This window comes from Aethina tumida, chromosome 7, assembly GCF_024364675.1.
Source record: "Aethina tumida isolate Nest 87 chromosome 7, icAetTumi1.1, whole genome shotgun sequence".
Lineage (NCBI taxonomy): Eukaryota > Metazoa > Arthropoda > Insecta > Coleoptera > Nitidulidae > Aethina > Aethina tumida.
In genome coordinates, this window is record NC_065441.1 from 1,569,571 (window position 1) to 1,589,888 (window position 20,318).

The window sequence follows — 20,318 nt, forward strand, 5'->3', positions numbered from 1 at the left end:
AATTTATAAAATTAAACTTAAAAAAGTAAAAATAACCAATAAAATTAAAAAATAAATTATAAAATAAATGTAAAAAAATATTTATTCATTTAAATTTATAATAATATATTGAAAATACAAATTAAAATTATCAAATTAAATTTATAAAATTTCAAATAATTAAAAATAACCATTTAAATTAAACAAAATGAAAATTCGTATTTCAAATTTATAAAATTTAAAAAAATATATAAAAGTAAATAAAATTAAAATTAATATTACTAATTTATAAGAATAAAAAAATTAAACCAATAATATTAAAGAAAATATAAGAATTATTAATCTAAATTAATAAAATTAAACAATTTAAATTAACAAATTAATTGTAAAAAAATTAAAATTATTTTAATTATGATAAATGTAATTAAAATTGATGAGAATTTTACCAAAAAGTTTAAATTGAAATTTAAAATCTATCATGTATATGTAAAATAATTATTATAATGGTGAACAAACGCTTTTCAATAAAAATTAAACAGTTTAGAATGATTTTTAAGATTTTGTAATAAAATTACTAATTGCTATTTGAATTGTATGTAGCTTTTTATTACTATTTTAAACCATGGTTTTTAATTACTATTTCATTAAAGCATAAAAATATTTTTTACAATTTAGAACAATATATTAACTGATTTTACTTAAACATATCTAAATAAATTTTTTAAGAAATATGCTTTTTTCATTTCTTTACTAAAAAAAATGCTTAAACATTTATTATGTTTTCATTTAATATAAATAATAATAAAAATATTTTAAAATTAAATTACAGAAAATTTAAATATATATGATAATAAATAAAGTTGTAAATTTTATTTTAAAATAAATAATATGTGTATTTTTATACATAATATGTGTACTTTATTAGATTGATTTCATTTATCTGTATGTAATAATTTTAAATTTAATCAATCAAAATTTGTTGGAGTTAATTCATGATGAATTATAAAATAATAAATAATAATAATAAATATAATAAAATTTATGAGAAAATTATAAGGCAAACAAAAATAAAATTAAATTCATGTTAAATTAAAATAATTAGAAGTATTTAATTAAAAACCGAATAATTTAATGAGCAAATTAATGTTTCTACACATTTCAATTCTTTTCAGTTGTATTTCGTCATTGTTTGAAAAAAGTGTTAAATTGTTTTTGAGTGTAACTATTATGTAGTTTTATTTAGAAATTTTTTACATAATGTTTCAGTACTTTATTTGTAGAGAAACAAGAAAACTACTTAACTTAAGATATGTATCTTATTTTTAGTCAGGTTGATTTTCAAGTGACAGAAAGTCCGTTTGAAGAAAGTAGAAATTATAATCTGACAAGATTACAATCTCTTCAGAGGATAATCCACAATATTAAAAGATTTAAATATAATAATTTAAAAATGACGATTTAATAAAAGTCACCACTCTTCTTCAACACAATAAAAGAGTTAATAGTAACAATAAGACGTCAGCAATGTTTCTAAAGGTGACAGAATAAAATTGTAAAAATTGACAGACACGTACCTGGCCGTGGTGCAGTCCTTGTACAGAGTGTCAAAGTCCTTGCAGCTGAGCAGCTTGCACCGATTGACCCCGGGCTGTATAGCCCCCAGCCCCCTCAGGATCCTGACCTGTTCGACGTTGCAAACTAGGGGCACAATGTCCAACCGTTTCAGTTTCGTGTAAACTGTGTGCAAACCTCCGACGAGGTGTTTGAGAAACAGCTCGAAAGCCTGGGGCAGACAGAGCATGGTGTCGCCGGCTATGATGAAGGCGGCCACCTTTTGACCTCTGTAATCCACCAGTTTGCACTCGTTGGCGGTCGGATCGGAGGTGGAGATCGGCGGCGGACTGTTGTACGACCTGGGGGGCGCGTGATGGGCCATCAAGTCCAAAGGACTGTGGTGCAGCACTCCCAGGGAGTTGAGCAGGCCGAGACCTGGAGGCGGCAGATGGCCGAGGGCCATGCTTCTGGCCAGGCTGGCGGAGGACACCGGCGGAGGGCTGAGGGCGTGTGCCATCGACATCGGCGGACACGGCGCCATCGGCGACGCCTGTCTGGGGCTGCTATGCTGCTGCACGCCGCCGATGTGGTTGTTGTTGTTGTTGTTGGTCGGCGGCGACGGGGACGGTTTCGCGGCGGCCGGCGAACCGGACGATGCGTGGCTGCTGTGGTCGCTGGCCGAGTCCATCGCGGTCGTGTCCATCATCGCGACAAACCCTTTCACTAACTAACAAAAAGTTTCGTTTCGAATGTTCAACGGTTGGATAATAGAGTCACTGCGAGTCACTGTCCATATGAACGGAAGCACCGAATGCGAGAAACGTGCGCTGCGGCCTGCAGGAGCGGACGAGAGGCGGTCTCGCAATAGTTGCGGATTGCGGAATTCGTATACGTATGTAGTATTGTTTGTCTGTCTGTGTGCTTGTGTGCTGTGTGCCGCCTGGGTCCGAACTTTAGGCGGGGCAGCAGCAGAACGGTTGTGCGCGCACCACCCGGTACACTCGGCTCGGTACACTCGATCGGCTTGTTCGGCTCGTTCGGCTGTTCCGCGACCTGAAGGAAGTGTGTGTGTGTGTGCAGACGACACAACCAGTACACTCGCCTGCCGTTACAAATGTAATAAATAAAAACATTTGGAAAAAGTGGTGCAAGTGGCCGGGAGGCGGGGCCGCGGTCGGTGCCCGCCCGTTCGCGCTCATTGGTCGGCCGGCGAGGCGGTCGGCGTACGGTTGGTGCCCCGCCGCCCCGACTCCGTGTCGCGCCGCGCCCCCGGCTACCGAAAGAAGTTAGTTTCTTTGTAGCGGCGAGGGCGTTTGCAGACAACTTGAAATATGAGCTGTGACGTATTGATAAAGAATGTCACCGCGCTGTCGCTCTGCAATCAATACGAGGTGTGCGGGCTCCTTTCTTTTAAGACCGTGCCTCTCTAGCCTCTCTAGCCTCTCTAGCATCTCTAGCCTCTACGGCTTGATCTTCCTTCTCTTCCCATTTCTTCACCTCACTTCACTTCTCTCGTTTCTTCGCCGGCCGCGAATCAATGTTCAAACCATTTTTTTATTGTTTTCCTTTTGTTCCATATTTTTTCGCCTTTCTTAAAGAAACTAAACACTCTGATTTTTTTACTCAATTTTAACTAGATATCTTATAGAAATAGTCTATAAGATTTTCATTGAAATGGTTATTCGGCATTTTTCAATAAAAACGGTATAAACGTTCGTTAAAGATCTTGATTTATATAATTTTATATTATTTATATTTTTAGTTAATAATAAAGATTTTATTATTCAATTTCTAATTTAATTTTATAGAAATGTTGACAATTATAAACATAATTTAAAAAATACTTAATATGTTCTGGATCATTTTATGATATAATGTTAAAATAAACATTTCCCTGTTGCTGCTGTGATTTCAATATATTACACATTTTGACTCCAGATCATCATCATTTAAAAAAAGAGAATTATAATAATTTCTGTTAATATTAACAATGAATGTTGTCTTACAAAATTTAATGTAATTTTTAATCTTTATTTTACTCAGGCATAATATAAATATATATTATAATATATATTATAAAATACGTTTCTTAAGACTATTATCTTTGTGGGTAAGATTTCATTACGTGTAGCACATATTTAAAATTTAATACGATTTTAAAAGTTTATATTTTTCATAAATTAAAAATAAATATAAACCATTCCAATCAAATTAAATTTAAGAAAAATTAGATATTTTATACTCGTTTTAAATAAGAAATTAAATTTTTAATATTCTACTTCTATGTTAGTATTAAATAAATTTAATTTTTAATAAAACACTTTTAGAATCATATTATATAAAATTAACTATTAAAAAATAAGTATAATTTTCTAATTAATTTGAATACGTTTTAATTTCTATTTAAATATATACAAAATAAATTTTCTAAGTCTATTATATGTGTGGGTAGAATCTTATTAAGTGTAGCACACAAAATACATTTTCTAGCTCTAGATGGGTAAGTTATTATTAAATGTGGCACATTAAAAAAAAATCAATACCATTTTATATTTATTTATTTTTTATTTTATATTAATTTATTATATTTATATTATATATTTATATTTATTACTTTATTTATTTCATGTAATAAACTAAATATTGTCTACAATATTTTAGAAAATTAGATATATTATATTAGTTTTAAATAAGAAATTATATTTTTATCATCCTACTTTTATTTTATTATAGTATTAAAACATTTAATAAAACACTTTTAGTGTATTATATGATATTAACAATTAAAATTCAAAGTTCAAATTTTAATTAATTTAAATATATATATAATATAATACATTTCATACAAGTGGTGAGAGTAAAAAATTTAGTACTATAAAAATTGTAAACTTAAATAATTAAAAATGGCTTAAGAATTTATTATGTGGGTATTTAATAAACTGTTAAAATATATAAAATTTACAAACTACAAATTGATAAATAATCATGTCTAAATATAAAATTTTGATAAAAATGATTAATTCTTTTAATTATAATATTATACTTGTATCTAAGGAGGAAAATAATCGTTTGAATGATCTTCCCAAATACAGGTTTATTTATAATCTCAAATCAGTCGATTTTAGTTCGGTTGTTGAAATCAATTTCGTCCCATTAAAAAAGCCCAAAATCCATTCGTCCGTTCTTCCGTCAAACCAATTGATACATTAATAAGATACGTGAGACGTCACATCCGAAACACCCACGCTCTCTCACACATTGGTTTAAATAGTTCAATCAGATTTGATTCCTGAGATAATCGACACAGTTTTGGATGGGGATAATTTTGGTCAGTAGGTCAGTGACATCGCGGGGTCCAAGAACGAGCGTGTTCATCCCCTAAATTTAAGAGAGATACTTTAATATATCGGGCCGAGGGACGAGGGTGAAACTCGACGGGATTTTCGTACCGCTTTTCCGCCCCTCCGGTTTCACTATTATTTTCTCTAAAGGTTCGCCGCTCTTCCTTTCATTATGCACGCAACAATCATTTTTGTTTGCCTCCTTTTTTCTGATTGTTGCTATTGATGTTTTGTGGTTTATTGTCGATGTAATGGTTACTGTCACAATTGAATTTTGCCACAGTGAATTATGGTGGTGAGACTCGGTTAAAATTATTAACTAACAATTTTAATTTTGGTTATAAAAGATTCTTAACTTAACTAAATGGGATTGACCTAATTATATTTTATGAATTATTTCCATTACGCTCACTTTAGTACATATTTTTATTTACAATTTATTTTGTGATAATTAACTATTGTACACAAATTTTATTGATATGTAACATATGTTAAATTTAAAAAATTGATTTTACTAGTTAAACTAATTATAATATTTACAGAATATTTCCAATAATATAATTCTTTAGTAGTCACCAGTCAGTCATGAATAATAAAATAGAAATGAACAGTTCGATTTTCCATAAGATTTATCGAATTTGAATATTATCAATCAATGACATATTGTGGAAAAGTGAATATGGAAAGTTGGGGGTGTGTAATCGTATAAAGCAAATAAGGGACAAGACTGATATCTGTTCTTTGCATAACTCACCAAATCTAAAACTCTTCAACCTCTATCCTTTTAAATTGTCCGTATATTTTAAACTCACAAATTATTAATATTAATTCCTCACTTTTTTATCAGTACTGTTTGTTTTTTAAATATTAAATAAACGTAGGAAGTGGGTTGTAAAATGAAAACACAGACGAAAAGAAAAGATTGTAAACGTTGTAAGATAAATATCATAAAATTAATTTTGCCTCTTTATTTAATGCCAGTAAAACAATTGTAGTTTCCACAGATAAAATAACAAATCCCTAATTTAGACAATAAAAATGATCAAATTAGTAATAAAAAATGAATCACGTATGGAAAATAAATTTTTTTGCGGACAATTCGTGTGGAGATTGTAGGAGCGAATTTTGATTTGGGCATCGGTGCGGTTACGCGTTTGCGAAGCGTCGCGACGGTTATCGCCGGTTGGCACGCCGACCGACCGTCTTCTTCTTCACAATTCGCATGATTAATGACACACCACGCTCCGCTCTTATGCGATTCTGCGGGAGTGTGTGGCCGATCTGCATCTCATTTTTATTGCCTCCCTTCGACAACAGTAATATAATAACATTACGAACAATTAGATTTTTATTAGGATAGCAAACAATATGTTATGAAAATGGTGGATGCGCAGGTGTAAATGATTACTTTATCTACAACTACGTTGATGACGGATATCATTTGGGTGTTTCTGTACTATAGAGGACCCGGATTACTGCTTTAGAATTTTTTAGTTTGAAAATTACTAAAATTATATATTTTCATAGAATTAAATAGAAATAATCTATAAAATGTGACCACCATGAAGTAATCTACTACGAGGGCAGTTCAAAAAGTATCCAAGCTAACTAAGGAAAAACAAAGGAATTCTGAAAAATATTCTTTATTTTTCACATTTACTGTTTAGGTAGATACCGATACCCACGTCTATAGTGAGAAACGTTGAGCTCTTCAAAACAGTAATCAACACCACCAACAAGTTTCATTCATTGTTTTTGTTCATTGCAATAATGGATGTGTAAATTGGCTTATTGTCCTGATGGAATAACACTTCTTTTCCTTGTTGAATATGGCCGATTTTCTTTAATTTCATCTCCGAAATGTAAATACAGACATACAGTTCGTCGTTGGTGGTTTATACTTTTTGTAGATAAAATGATCTCATGCTTATTCAAAAAAACTACCTTCCATATTCTTTGGAGCTGATTCTTTTCTTGTTTTGACTGTTCTTTCATCTCAGGTGTGTTAAATGATGAAACCAAGTTTCATCTATTTTAATGGATTAACTCAAAATTCGTCTCTATTATGGTGAAAGTTGGCCAACTGCTTGATTGAAACATCTTCATGTAAAATGTGGAAATATTTCTCATACAGCTTATTCATGTTGAAATGGCCACATTTTTTCTGGATACCCACAATTAGTTGACGATCATCCAAAACCAATTTGGGGATTTTTTTAAACGTTTCTAACGAGGTCTTTAAGATTTCACTGTGCTCATTTAAATTTTCCTACCCAATATTTTAATGGTTCAAAGGAAGGTCAGAGACCTTTTAAATGAATCTGTTGTATCATATATTTACAAAAACCATGTAACCCACAGGAAGAATTTGTATTTTTTGTTTAAATGTATTACACTTACATTTACTTAATTCTTTTTCTTTGAAGAACTGTTTTACATTTTTAATGCTTATAGATTATTTGTTCCTGGTTAAATCCATAACCAATTTATCTCCCTAGATAGTAAAATCCCCGTTATTTATGTTTTTTTCAAATAATTTTTACTTATTGGGCCATTTTTTAATCTCTAATTTTAAGCAACAATGATGACCATCTAAGATTTTTTTATAGTAGTAATGTTATTGTTTTCTAAGAAATTGAAAACGGACGAGAATGTTAAAGATTTCTGTAACAATTAGGCAACTGAGTTTAAATCCGCCTCGTTGTGTTGCAGTTAATTAAGAACACTCCGTGATTGATAAATATTGAATGTTCTAAAGGTGTAATGTCTTTATCATCTCATTTTTTTTATTCAAAATTTTCTAATATTTTTTTCAAGCAAATGACATTCGTTAGAAATAATAAGTCTAAGCAAAAGAAAATGTTAAAATAAATACGTAATATTGCTTGATCAGGCAGGACAATTCTTGTTTATCTTCAAAATGACCAAATAATGTAACAAATGTATTAAAATTATTGGTGTCTTCAGATTAACGAACGCCCAGTCCATTGAAATCATCTTGTTTTCATTAATTATATTAATTTTTATTTTCGTTTATAATATTTATATTTTTTTATATTTATTTTAATTGATATGACTATCTTGCTGGAATAAAAAATTATTATTATTTAATAAAATATTTAATATTTGTTATTTCTAATTTGTAAACATTTTATTAAATTTAATCAAATTAGCATTTTAACAAAGACGATTATACAAAGTGAATTTAATATTCGATTTTAAACCGTTTAAAAGATGATCCCGACACCGCAGCATTGTCGCAACACAATCCGCAATCGATTCAATCCGCACGTTTCCAATAAGCCCCAGAAGACCGCCGCTAACAAAATAACAAGACCGTCCGTACAAAAAAAAGCCGACATAAATCACAGTTTGACATGCCGACTAGTTGGCAGTGTCTCACGCACGCACCGCATACTCCCGTCGCGTCGACGGGATCCCGTCTTATTGAAACGTTTCGAGTCGCACCATATTGCGCGGTGATCCATCATCAGGGTGTCAGTCCGGCATTGTCGTCGGCGTCCCCCCGCAACAGCCCCGTGTCCCGTTCTTCGGCTCGTTCGGTTCTTTCGCGCTGTGATCGCGCATAATGACTTCGGGATTTGTGCGAATGAATATTTTATTTTTGGAGCCGGGGGTGAGGGCCGCTCATTAGCCGGCGACGTCATCAAACTCTCGTTGCGGATTAGATGAGGTTCGTAAGACGTGCGACTTCGCCCCGCCACGTTGGGGGTGGACGGACTCGCGTTCGAATTAACCGAAATTGGAAACTTTCGAACGCGTTACGTGTCCCGAGTTCGGATCGAATTATTTAAAACGGACGGGAATATAAAAGTTTTCTGTAACGATTAGGCAACCCAGGTTGCGAGCGCTTCGTTTTGTTGCGGTTAATCAAGAACACTCCGTGATTGATAAATATTGAAAGCTGCTGACGGAAAGGATGGGAAGGATGGAAATGTTGTGTTTCGAATTCGGGTGCAATTCGCGTGCATTGGAATTCACCCTCTCGTAGTTTGTGCGCGGTCCATTATCTGACATGTTGCCGGTCAGCATAAACAATGGCGGAATGTCGGAGATAAGCAAACACAATTACCGACATTTTCAAAAATACTAATCATATTCATGAATATGTTATGACAGTGTTGCGTTAACGAGAAACCGACCCGAAACAATGCCATGCCTGGAAAATGGCAATTATAAAATTTGTAAAATTGCTCGACACCATTAATTTCGCACACAAATTTCATAATTTATTATTGCAATTAATGAACGTCCAAAATACAATGCATACTTCGCATATTCATATTGCTGTGTCGCCGCGTCGCTTTTATAAACAATATTTAGGATAACATTAAACGATTTCATGCACTTTATTTCCTAGCGGATATCAACGATCCGACAAAACAAATTTGCTTTATGCCACCTATTATGTAAGGAGGCGAGAGACGACCCCCGTAATTTGAATGATCGGCGGCGTCGCGAATCGGCAAAACAAACATCGCGGGGGTGGATCTCACCATCTGTTGGACAGCGATAAGAACCGAAGGGACTCTTTACCATGAAACCAATCGATTAAGGGACACACGTATTCATGCGTTCATTTCCATCGCTGGTTTTTTATTCGCACCACATGTAACATACAACGTAGGTTGGCGGGGTTGGGATTTAATTGATTTAATTGATTTAATTGTTCTTAAAATAAACCGCGGACGGAGGAAAACAACCCGTGGATAATGAGTGTTTCAGACGCATACTCAATGAAATAATTGGAGGTTCTTTTGCATACACCCACATAAAATAAATTCATCTTTTTAATTAAATATAATTTCATTGTTAATTACTCACATTAATTACTGTTATTTATTGAATTTGCACATGTGAAATAAACATTCACATGTTAATTTCAATAATGAGTTAATGCTTTGTGATCCTGTTTAATGTAGAAATTTAAAAGAAACCGTAATTTATGCAAAAATCCTCATTTTATTATTTAAATTATATAAGCCGTACATTAAACTAATTATAATCATACAGTGTGAATGTTGTGCTGTGCCGGGTTTTCATTATTTCATTACCTTATAGTTAATCACTGTCACAATTTCACGTTGTACAACATTCCGACTCTCTCAAATCGAATAAATCGAGCAAAATCTAATTGTTTTAGTTGGGGATTCCCCTAAAAATATCTTAATTGTGGCCATAAATTAGCGAAGAGATTTGAAATAATAATGCCGACATAAATATCGGGTGGAGAATGTAACGGAGAAGCGGAAGCGGGAGGACAACAATGGAAGAGAATAAGGAATAGTTTTGGGTGGATGGTGGAGGATATAAATAATAAAAGAGATTGAGCGGAATGTTGAAAATTCAAACAGAAGGAGAATTTATGAAGATGTGATTCGAATAGGAGCGTTCGGCGTTCGGTTCCCTTTCAACGCATAAACTTGCGAAATAAATTTGCTTTTATACTAAAGTGATTCGGTATCAACCTTTGGGAGAGCTTATAGTATTTTTATGAGGATATTTGTGCAAAGAATATATGATCTATAGATATATATATATATACGTATATAATATATAAAAGGAACAATTTTATCGCCTCGGCCACTATACATACACATACACACTTTGATATAATTTTATGTGACACATTATGTATTAAAATCGGTTCTGCGGTGTGGAAAATAGCCTATAAGTACTTCCATATTGTATTCTTACATTTTAACTATGATGGATTCGCTTTTTTCGGTCCACTTCTCCCGTATCGACAACCCAACCACTTACACGATATTTGCATAAAACTCTAATATCTTTTACATAATGTTGCAATATATTAAACACACTTGAAACCATAACTAATGTCCCACACATTCATCCACTCTTTCTTACTTTCTTCCTCTCATTATTCTCATTATTTATTTTTATCTGTTCGCCTTGAAAAGATCAGTACAAGTACAGGTATGAATTTTAATTATCCCATATGCCATACCTAAATGGACCGGATTGGTCGGTTGTCCAGTGTGTATTATGGGGCGTTAAAGTAACAATAAAGTGGTAGTTTGGGTGGCGGTTTATTGTCGATAGTTAGTTAACGCAATCATTATTCCATTGATTCCGTGGCTAGTAGCATGGTACAATGGAGATGATGCAGATGATGCAGGTGATGCAACAATGATGTGCGCCCGGATTCGAAACAATACCGGACGACCGATAATAACATTAGATATATTGCATTCTATCAATACTGGCATGTGTGTGCGTTCAAGTGGCGGCGCTCCCCCCAAAAACGGGGCTAACGGGTTGTTGTTGTCCGCCTCCAACGTTTTGTTATCTGGCGGCGAGCTCTTAATGCGCCAGGAAATTATGCAGTGGAAATTTCCTATTATCTAACCGCCGCCGATGCTGCCGTCGATGCTGCCGCCGCCGCCGCCGCCGATGCCGTTGCCGATGCCGATGCTCGACATCTGTGTATCTGCGATACAATGTCCGGCTCGGTTTTGCCGCAATCAAGATAATTAATGTCCTCCCAGTCGATGTACAATGAGTGTGTGTGTGAGTTTGGCCAACCTGAGCCACTTTAACAATTTATATTCCATGTATCGAACCCACCTAACAATGAGAAGCAATTTGTGTAGCAACTCTATCAGAATAAATTACCTTCTCTATTTCTTCTATGATTTATTTTTAATTACACCTTATCATTATAAATATACTTTTATAGTTCAGAACAAATAACTAATCATTTTATTTAATGTGGTATTTTAATTTTGTTTAGTAATAATATAAATTAATTTAAAAGTGAAGAAATTAAATTCATAAACATGTTTCCGAGATCCAATGAAAAAAAAAACGTTAATTAAAATTAAGCTCTTCATTAGAATTATTTATTTAAAAAAGTACCTCTGTTTTAGTATCCAGTTATTTATTATGAATGTTCACATTTCGCCATCTATCACATAAATAATGAATTAACAAACTTAAAATTCCCAAAATTGAAGGTTCCTCTTAAACCAACCAACCAAATAAAATTGAACAAGTAACTTTAAGACATTGACTTTTTAATTCGAATTTTTTTATATTTACATAAACCTTAATTATACTAGAGTTAGAATTTATAAAATTTATAATTTGCTATCCATCGTATAATTAATAAACTAATAAAATTAATGTAACCAAAAAATAATTTCTTAATTTTGAAGCTTAACCTATTTTTCTTCAGATGGCGCCAGATAATAACATATTTCAATGAACACGTTACTTAACAGAGTTTTTGGTAGATAGCGCCACTTCATTTTAAATAACAAAACAAATGACACTAACAACAAGTTTGAATGGCACAAAATGAAAATTTATAAATTAAATTGCTATTATTGTTACAATTTTAATTTACAAATATTTTTTATTTGAATGTTTTTTTAAATAGTGCCATCTACTAATAATCATTGCAAATAGAAATAGAAATTATTACCTATTAGAAAAAGAAATCTCTAAACTTCGTGATGAGTGTCGACTTCCAATTAGTTTACATATGAAGTATGACTAATCTGTTATTATCAAATTTCGTCACAAAACAAAAAAACAAAGTGTACTTGACATGTGGTTTGTTTAATTTGTAGATCATCGCTGGTAAAAATAATGGGCGACGCCGAAGAAATTAACGACATTTGTTCCCAGGATGGGGTGCTACTCATACAGGCCAAATCCACGTACATGTCGTTTATGAACTGTATCGGTACAATATACATTAACGAAACAAGAGCGGAGCCACGCGAAAAGTTCCTGGAATGGAAACCAAACGACGTTACGGTCGATTCGGAGATACAGGATCAGGAATGGGCAGTTGTGAACACCGTACAGAAAAGGACAAGAACCATAAGCGGGAGTCTGCCTTTGGACTATCACAACAGGTTGAAGAGTCTGAGGACTCCGCTGAAAGACATATGCAGCTTCAAAGTCGCCAATAAGAATCGTCAGTTGAAGTTTTACGATGGGAAAGGAGATCTGATTTGCACGTTTCTGTTCCAAACCAACTGTGATTTTATTGTGGGGAAATTTAAGGAGTTTTTCACCACGTCGCCATCGAGGCGGGACAGGAATTTGTTTTATGTACAGGAACAGAATACACCAGAGTACCAACAGCTGACTAGGTCTTTTGCCGAGCTCAACTTGCCTGATGATTATGGGATGTGGAAACTTCTCAACAATTTCAAGCAACAGCCTGTTGAAGCTACCCTGGAGGCTTTCTCCAAAGTCACTACAATCGGTGAGAATTTACTGATTCATGGTGCTTCTTTATTATGCATTAATGACAAATTTATGTTCTTTTTATATTTATTTTTAAATTATAAAATTTAATTTAAATTCACACAATGAGTATTTGTCATGTTCATATAATTTGTAAATATTTACAGCAATTACAAGTAATGGAACTTTTTTGTGACTAACATGTTCTGTTTAATAAGTAAAATATTATCTCAATATAAATATTTTAAAAAAGTGATGATTCAAGAATACTTCAGTTTTATAACTGGTACTTATAATACTATAATGTTCAATTTTTGCCTGTGCTAGAATTTATAAATTAAGTTGTCCATTTTCTTTTGAAAACATGATGCATTTCTTAAAAATAAATAGTTGCATAATTATAATCCCATTAATCCCAAATTCAATAAACTTTGAAAACATAATATAGAAAGTTTCAACCTGAAGAACCAGGTAAATTATTACATTTCAAACCTATTCAGTTTAGTTTGTGCGCACATTTGTAGTATTTATAAAACATCTTTCCAGTGTATAGAACCATGGAAAAACCAGAAATCAACGAGAAAGACAAGGAAGAACTGAATCGCAGCATCACCGAATACGGAACGTCCGGATCTAGCGAATATGAAGTCGTCCCCAAAGTTCCCGAATTACCCACACGTCCCGAATTCCCTCGTTTGAAACCTCTGAACCGAGAACTGTGGCTCGATCATATCGATCGCGAGGGTAAAATTTCGGACGTTGAGTCCGTAAAAAATCACATCTTCCGTGGTGGCATTTGCCCCAGTTTGCGCCACGAGGTGTGGAAATACCTTTTGGAATATTATCCCTGGGATAGCACCCATTTAGAGCGGCAAAAGATCGTTGAATTAAAGAGGGAGGAGTATTATAAAATGAAGGTGCAGTGGAAGACGATATCTAAAGAACAGGAAGACAACTTTAGTGATTACAGAGACAGGAAATCACTCATAGAAAAAGACGTCAGCAGAACCGACCGGACTTTAGATTTTTATAAGGGGGACAACAATGCAAATCTAACCACTTTATATGAGATCTTAATGACTTATGTAATGTACAACTTTGACTTGGGCTATGTGCAAGGAATGAGTGATCTTCTTTCACCCTTACTTATGTTACTCCAGGACGAAGTCGAGGCGTTTTGGTGCTTCGTCGGCTTTATGAAAATCATGGTGAGTCCAATATAAACAAATTTTATTCAAAAATTGATTGATATCATGAATTGCAGTGCTCTAACTTTGACATTGACCAAGCTGGCATGAAGGAACAGTTCAAAAAATTGCAAGATCTGTTGGCGTTCTACGAACCTCAGCTATACGCCTATTTGCAAGAGCACGAGTCCGCCAACATGTTCTTTTGCTTCCGTTGGCTTTTGGTGTGGTTCAAACGCGAATTGAGTCAAGATGATGTGATGCGTTTTTGGGAGGTGCTGTGGACCGGCTTGCCCTGCGAAAACTTCCATTTGTTGATCGCCGTTACGATTTTAGATAATGAGAAGAAGGCTCTCATGTCTAACGACAACGGGTTCACCGAAATACTTAAGGTGACTTCTTGCAACAACACGTCGCCTTTAATTAACTAATTGAAATTTTCAGCATATAAACGATTTGAGTGGAAAATTGGACATAGATTCGATTTTCAACAAAGCAGAAGGCATTTTCCACCAGATAAAGGCGTCGGAACATCTGACGGATACTGTGAGATTGATTCTGGGATTACCTATTCCGCCCCCGAGTTTAGCGACGAGTAGTTCGAGGGAGATTTCACCCCTGAATGAAGATGGGGAATCATCGCTGCCCAGGTGTTCTGTAAACGAAGTCAGAATATCGCCTGATGAAGCCACTTACGAAAGAGGTTTGGACCAATCGTTTACTTAGAAAGTACGTTTACCTACGTACGTAGAAAAAAATGAAAAAAGGTAGTAACATAAAATACTATTATTATACAAATCATTTAATTAATTTGGTTGTTTGTTACAGGCATTTTAAGAAACGTTCGTCCACACGATAAAATGAATATAGTCCAAATGGATTGGGGTCGTATAACGAAAACAATTAAAAAAGTCTTGTAACTCGTGCCCTGTGATAAATTTTACTACACTAGATTGTATAAGTATCACCAAAATTTTGCCAATTTTATTAATAATTAACACCAATTAGGCTAATATTTTAAAAGAGGTTATTCTCTAGTCGCGTTTACTGCTTGAATGCCCGTAAAACAGGTTTTCTTTAATTAGGACTATTTGTAACGCAGTCATTTAGATTTTATTTATACGTTTCACCCCATATACAGGTGTGGATGATTTGTTCGTAACTTTAACGCAGTCAGAACGATGAAGAGCAATAATTAAAACACATAGTGTTACATAATGCCTTTCAAGATTGTGTCTTATTTCAATTTTCCTAGTTAATTGTACTGTGGTATTTCATATGACGGCTTTGTTGCTGCAGCTTCTTAATGATTGTTATTTGTGTATTTTTTCAAAGTTTTATTTTTGTACTGTCTTGTTTTAAAATGTATTCTATGTATATTATATTATATAAGTTTAATTGTATAATGAGCAAAACATATAGAATTTGTATTAATGTTTTCCTTGGAACTTTTAATAAACTGTTGTATATTTATCATCAAATTGTGTTTAATTTAATTTCATGATTAAACTGAGTTACTGCACTTAATTAAATTTTTAATAATTTTATAGTCGAAACGAATAGTGAAAATCGTATTTTAATAAATTTCATAGTTTTAGTTCGTGCAAATTATTAAAATTGAATGACATTAACATTTAGCTAAGCATGTACCAGAAGGTATTCTCCCTCTTTGAGGTTTACCAAGATAATGATAAAGAATTTAACGTTTTATACTATCAGTTTGTTATAATGTGTGACCTCTCGCCAAATGTTAGAAGAATCGACACTTCATCGCGTTTTTATTATCCTGATGCAATATTCAAACTTGCAAATTTTCATCGTTGTTTTTCCATACTTTGCAGAATAAAGTGTAAAATTTGCCAGGGCAGCAGAATGCAGTAAGAGGTATTTCCCGCCAAAACTTATCAGGAGTGAAACTCTGACGTCACGTTATCCCGACTAAAAATAGAACTATGTAGTTAGCAATCTGGTTAATCTGTGACTTCCCGCCAAAAGTTATTAGGAGCTAGGCTCGACACCTCCTCGCATTTATGTTATCCTGATACAATATTCAAATTTGCAAACTTTCGTCGTTGTTTCTCCAAACTTTGCAGACTAAAATGTAAAATTTACCAGGGCAGCAGAATGCAGTAAGAGGTATTTCCCGCCACAACTTATCAGGAGTAAAACTCTGACGTCACGTTATCCTGTCTAAAAATATAACCATGCAGTTAGCAATCTGGTTAATCTGTGACTTCCCGTCAAAAGTTATTAGGAGCAAAGCTCGACACCTCCTCGCGTTTATGTTATCCTGATACAATATTCAAATTTGCAAACTTTCGTCGTTGTTTCTCCAAACTTTGCAGACTAAAATGTAAAATTTACCAGGGCAGCAGAATGCAGTAAGAAGTATTTCCCGCCAAAACTTATCAGGAGTAAAACTCTGACGTCACGTTATCCTGACTAAAAATGGAACCATGTAGTTAGCAATCTGGGTAATCTGTGACTTCCTGCCAAAAGTTATTAGGAGCAAAGCTCGACACCTCCTCGCGTTTATGTTATCCTGATACAATATTCAAATTTGCAAACTTTCGTCGTTGTTTCTCCAAACTTTGCAGACTAAAATGTAAAATTTACCAGGGCAGCAGAATGCAGTAAGAGGTATTTCCCGCCAAAACTTATCAGGAGTAAAACTCTGACGTCACGTTATCCTGACTAAAAATGGAACTATGTAGTTAGCAATCTGGGTAATCTGTGACTTCCCGCCAAAAGTTATTAGGAGCATAGCTCGACACCTCCTCGCATTTAAGTTATCCTGATACAATATTCAAACTTGCAAACTTTCGTCAATGTTTGTTTCTTCAAACTTTGCAGAATAAAATTTCCCAGGGCAGCAGAATGACGTTACGTTGTCCTGACCAAAAATAAAACTATGTAGTTAACAATCTGGTTAATCTGTGACTTCCCGCCAATTGTTATTAGGTGCAAAGCTCGTCACCTTGTGTTTAGGTTATTCTGACATAAAATTCTATATTTCACGTACTCATTATATTTGAAAAAAATGCGTGGTAAAATAGAAAATTTATCAGGGCAACGCCTTCTGTACTGAATGGAGAGATGGCGCATTCGTCATACGAAAGCCAAAAAGAATGTTATTGAGCTCCAAAACGGTCTTTGATTTGATGAGAGAATACTTTTGCCATCGATCATAGCCACGCACTAATACCTGATCCTTTGATTAAACCTTTGCTTCGTTAAAATTATAATCGCTTTTGCCATCTAGGATAAATATGTTTAACTGCATGAGGATTGTACAGGTTTCTGTAAGCAAACCGAAAATTTTTAAATATTTAAATGTATAATGTTTTATAACACCAAAACAAAATCATAAATACTTCTGCATTTCTTTCTCTCTTTTCTTTTTATATACCAATAATAGAAGAGAATCTAATATATATTCTAATATTTAATATATTTTAGAATATTCAAAATTGACGGCCTCTATTGGACGTATATCCTACCAGACATCGATCAAATTCAAATTAGACAATCACAACAAACGTTTTGTAATTAAGTGTGTATCGGGAAATAAAAATGCAAAAGGAAAAAAAAATCGTCTCTGATACGGAACAAGAATATCCTTTTATATCTTTCGTAGACTGCGAAGATTTGTCGAACAAATTAAAACTATTAAATTACGAGGACGAATTTTTGAAAGATTTGAAGATAAAACCCATACATAAGTGAGTATTTAAAATGTCTCATTTATTATTCTGCAACTACTCTACATACCAGTCAATTTCATCTCAAAAATAATTCAATAATCTATTCATCTGTAATTTTGTAGATTTTATTTTGTTGTTGCCAAAAATCCAGGGGAGCAGTTCTACCTATTCTCCCTTCTAGCAGCATGGTTGGTGAGAAAAGTGGGAAAAGAATTTGTACAGCCTCAAGAATATGATGATCCAAACGAAACAATTAACAAAATTTTAGAGGCCGTTAAAGAAAATGTGCGTTATACGAATTTGTTCATTTTTTCCGTCAACATTAAACATTTTTAGGGGTTGAACGTGGATTTCTCAGCGAGTAAACTGAAACAGGGTTTCGGAGAACAAGTCGTGAACATCCTGGACAACTTAGCAACGGCTGCTTTAAAACATAAGAACTTTAAATGGGACAGGTACTAAAAAATATTAATAATAAATAATTAACTATTATAAAAATAGTCCCAAGGCTCCGGAAGAAACGGAGGAGGAGGTGGATGTTATGGAGGACGAATCCGAAATAAATTTAGACCGGGTTGAGGAAGAAATGATCGCTGCTTATTCGGACGACTCGGATGAGGAAAATATATTCAGGTTGGATGACTTGAAACCAAGAAAAAGGGAAATAACCGCCAGCGAACTGAAGTCTAACATAGATGAAGGTTTTGTCACAACTTCAATTAATGCACAGTCAAAAAATATTAACGTTCTATTACGACAATCTTTCTAGAATCATGGAGAATTGAGGTGGAGCGAGTGTTACCTCAACTTAAAGTAACCATAAAAAATGACAGCAGGGATTGGAGGGCTCATTTCGAACAGATGAAGAATCACAAGAACAACATCGAATTAACGCTAAACCCAACGAAAACCCACCTGGAAAAGCTACACAAGGACATCTCTTCAACTTTGGACAAAGTTGGGAGCAGAGAAAAATACCTGAATAGAGAACTGGAGGACACTTTACAGCAGTATAGACTTTTGCAGGATCAGCTTTCTCAAGTCAGGGACAAATACAAGAGTGTGAGTTCGGGAGTTGCTGATAGAAATCGAGAACTGAGCAAATTAACCGATCGATTGGAAACTGTCAAGCAACAAATGGAGGAACGCGGAAGTTCCATGACTGATGGAAGTAAGTAATATGAAGTTATTTATTTAAGTTGTTGTCATATTTGCTGTTTTAGCTCCTTTGGTGAATATAAAAAAATCGGTGGCTAAAATCAGGCAGGAAATCATCGATATAGACGTAAGAATTGGCGTTTTGGAGTGTATTCTGCTGCAGACCAAAATCAGAGATGAAAAACAACTTGAAAATGAATTTGGCCAATCAATTTCAATATTTTAATAGTTTTATAATGTAGTTTACACAGTTTTATGAGACCAATTAATATAATAAACTTACGTTTAATTTTATTGCATTCAAAGTCCTTAAATATATAAAAATATTTAATGAGATCAAAGTGTACAATAAAGTAACAACTGTAAATTTCCTCACTATTTAATCCCTAACAAAATATACCATACAGACATATAGTAACAATTCCTGGTATAAAACAACAAAAACTCAGTTAATCTAGTCTTAACGTAAGACGTCTACATTCCACCACTTTTCTGCAAAAGCTGCGAAAATCGGTTGGTGATCAACAGCGACACATCGATGAACCTGTCCACACAGTTTGTCAGGCAGGTTTCGGTCCTGCTGTCCAACTTGTTCGACGGTTTGTCGACGCACTTATCCCAGCAGAAGTCATTGAATTCATGGATCTATAACAAATTTAAATTTTCTAATTGTATGAGACTATAACCTCAACAAGCATGACATAACCTCACCTGCGCATTGAATTGGGCTTTCTGTTTCTCGACCATGAGGAACTCCTGCAATTCTTTGTCGCCGCCTTTGCCCAAGCCTTCGGAAAACGATGAATCGAAATCGGACATTTTGTGGGAAGTTTGTTTTATTCTGATTTTCAAAACGGGAAATTTACACTCGTAACTTGCCAATTAGTTTTGACAATCGACTACTGCGCCCTCAGTTGGAAATTTTAAAAACACGAATGATTTTTGTACAGGTAACTGTAATTTACTTTATTCAACTGAATAGTTTCGCAAATAGACGGATATTTATTAGTGAAAAAAATATGTATATATGCGCATAATACAATAAATGAAGATTAAATTATTATTATTAAATAATTTACCTTGTTTAACGTTTGTAATTACATAATACTTGTAATAAAAAAATAAAGCATGATTAAATGATTGTAACTTTA

At 33.8% G+C, this 20,318-nt stretch overlaps 4 protein-coding genes across 6 annotated transcripts in view; 2 read left to right on the forward strand and 2 right to left on the reverse strand.

Moving 5' to 3' along the window:
* Positions 1-2,604, reverse strand: part of LOC109603660 (dachshund homolog 2) — a 130,068-nt gene extending 127,464 nt beyond the window's left edge. For all 3 annotated transcript variants that reach the window (XM_049969970.1, XM_049969971.1, XM_049969969.1), the window contains exon 1: positions 1,554-2,604. In XM_049969970.1, coding sequence (XP_049825927.1) covers positions 1,554-2,239 — 686 coding nt within the window. In that variant the 5' untranslated portion in view covers positions 2,240-2,604. The remainder of the gene's footprint in view (positions 1-1,553) is intronic.
* A 9,783-nt stretch (positions 2,605-12,387) lies between these two features.
* Positions 12,388-15,786, forward strand: LOC109603661 (TBC1 domain family member 15). Its single transcript, XM_020020155.2, has 6 exons — positions 12,388-12,407; positions 12,491-13,137; positions 13,665-14,326; positions 14,383-14,697; positions 14,750-15,072; positions 15,134-15,786. The coding sequence occupies exons 1-5, from the start codon at positions 12,403-12,405 to the stop codon at positions 15,029-15,031; spliced, it is 1,911 nt and encodes a 636-aa protein (XP_019875714.2). The 5' UTR covers positions 12,388-12,402; the 3' UTR covers positions 15,032-15,072; positions 15,134-15,786.
* Positions 15,787-17,832: 2,046 nt separating this feature from the next.
* Positions 17,833-19,466, forward strand: LOC109603665 (intraflagellar transport protein 57 homolog). The gene is made up of 6 exons (XM_020020159.2): positions 17,833-18,027; positions 18,132-18,294; positions 18,346-18,464; positions 18,511-18,710; positions 18,779-19,180; positions 19,233-19,466. Exons 1-6 carry the CDS (start codon positions 17,879-17,881, stop codon positions 19,391-19,393), a joined length of 1,194 nt encoding a protein of 397 aa, XP_019875718.2. The 5' UTR covers positions 17,833-17,878; the 3' UTR covers positions 19,394-19,466.
* Positions 19,467-19,530: 64 nt separating this feature from the next.
* LOC109603666 (mitochondrial import inner membrane translocase subunit Tim8) lies at positions 19,531-20,072 on the reverse strand. Its single transcript, XM_020020160.2, has 2 exons — positions 19,879-20,072; positions 19,531-19,812 (listed from the first exon to the last, which is right to left on the reverse strand). Exons 1-2 carry the CDS (start codon positions 19,984-19,986, stop codon positions 19,642-19,644), a joined length of 279 nt encoding a protein of 92 aa, XP_019875719.1. The 5' UTR covers positions 19,987-20,072; the 3' UTR covers positions 19,531-19,641.
* Positions 20,073-20,318: the final 246 nt, after the last annotated feature.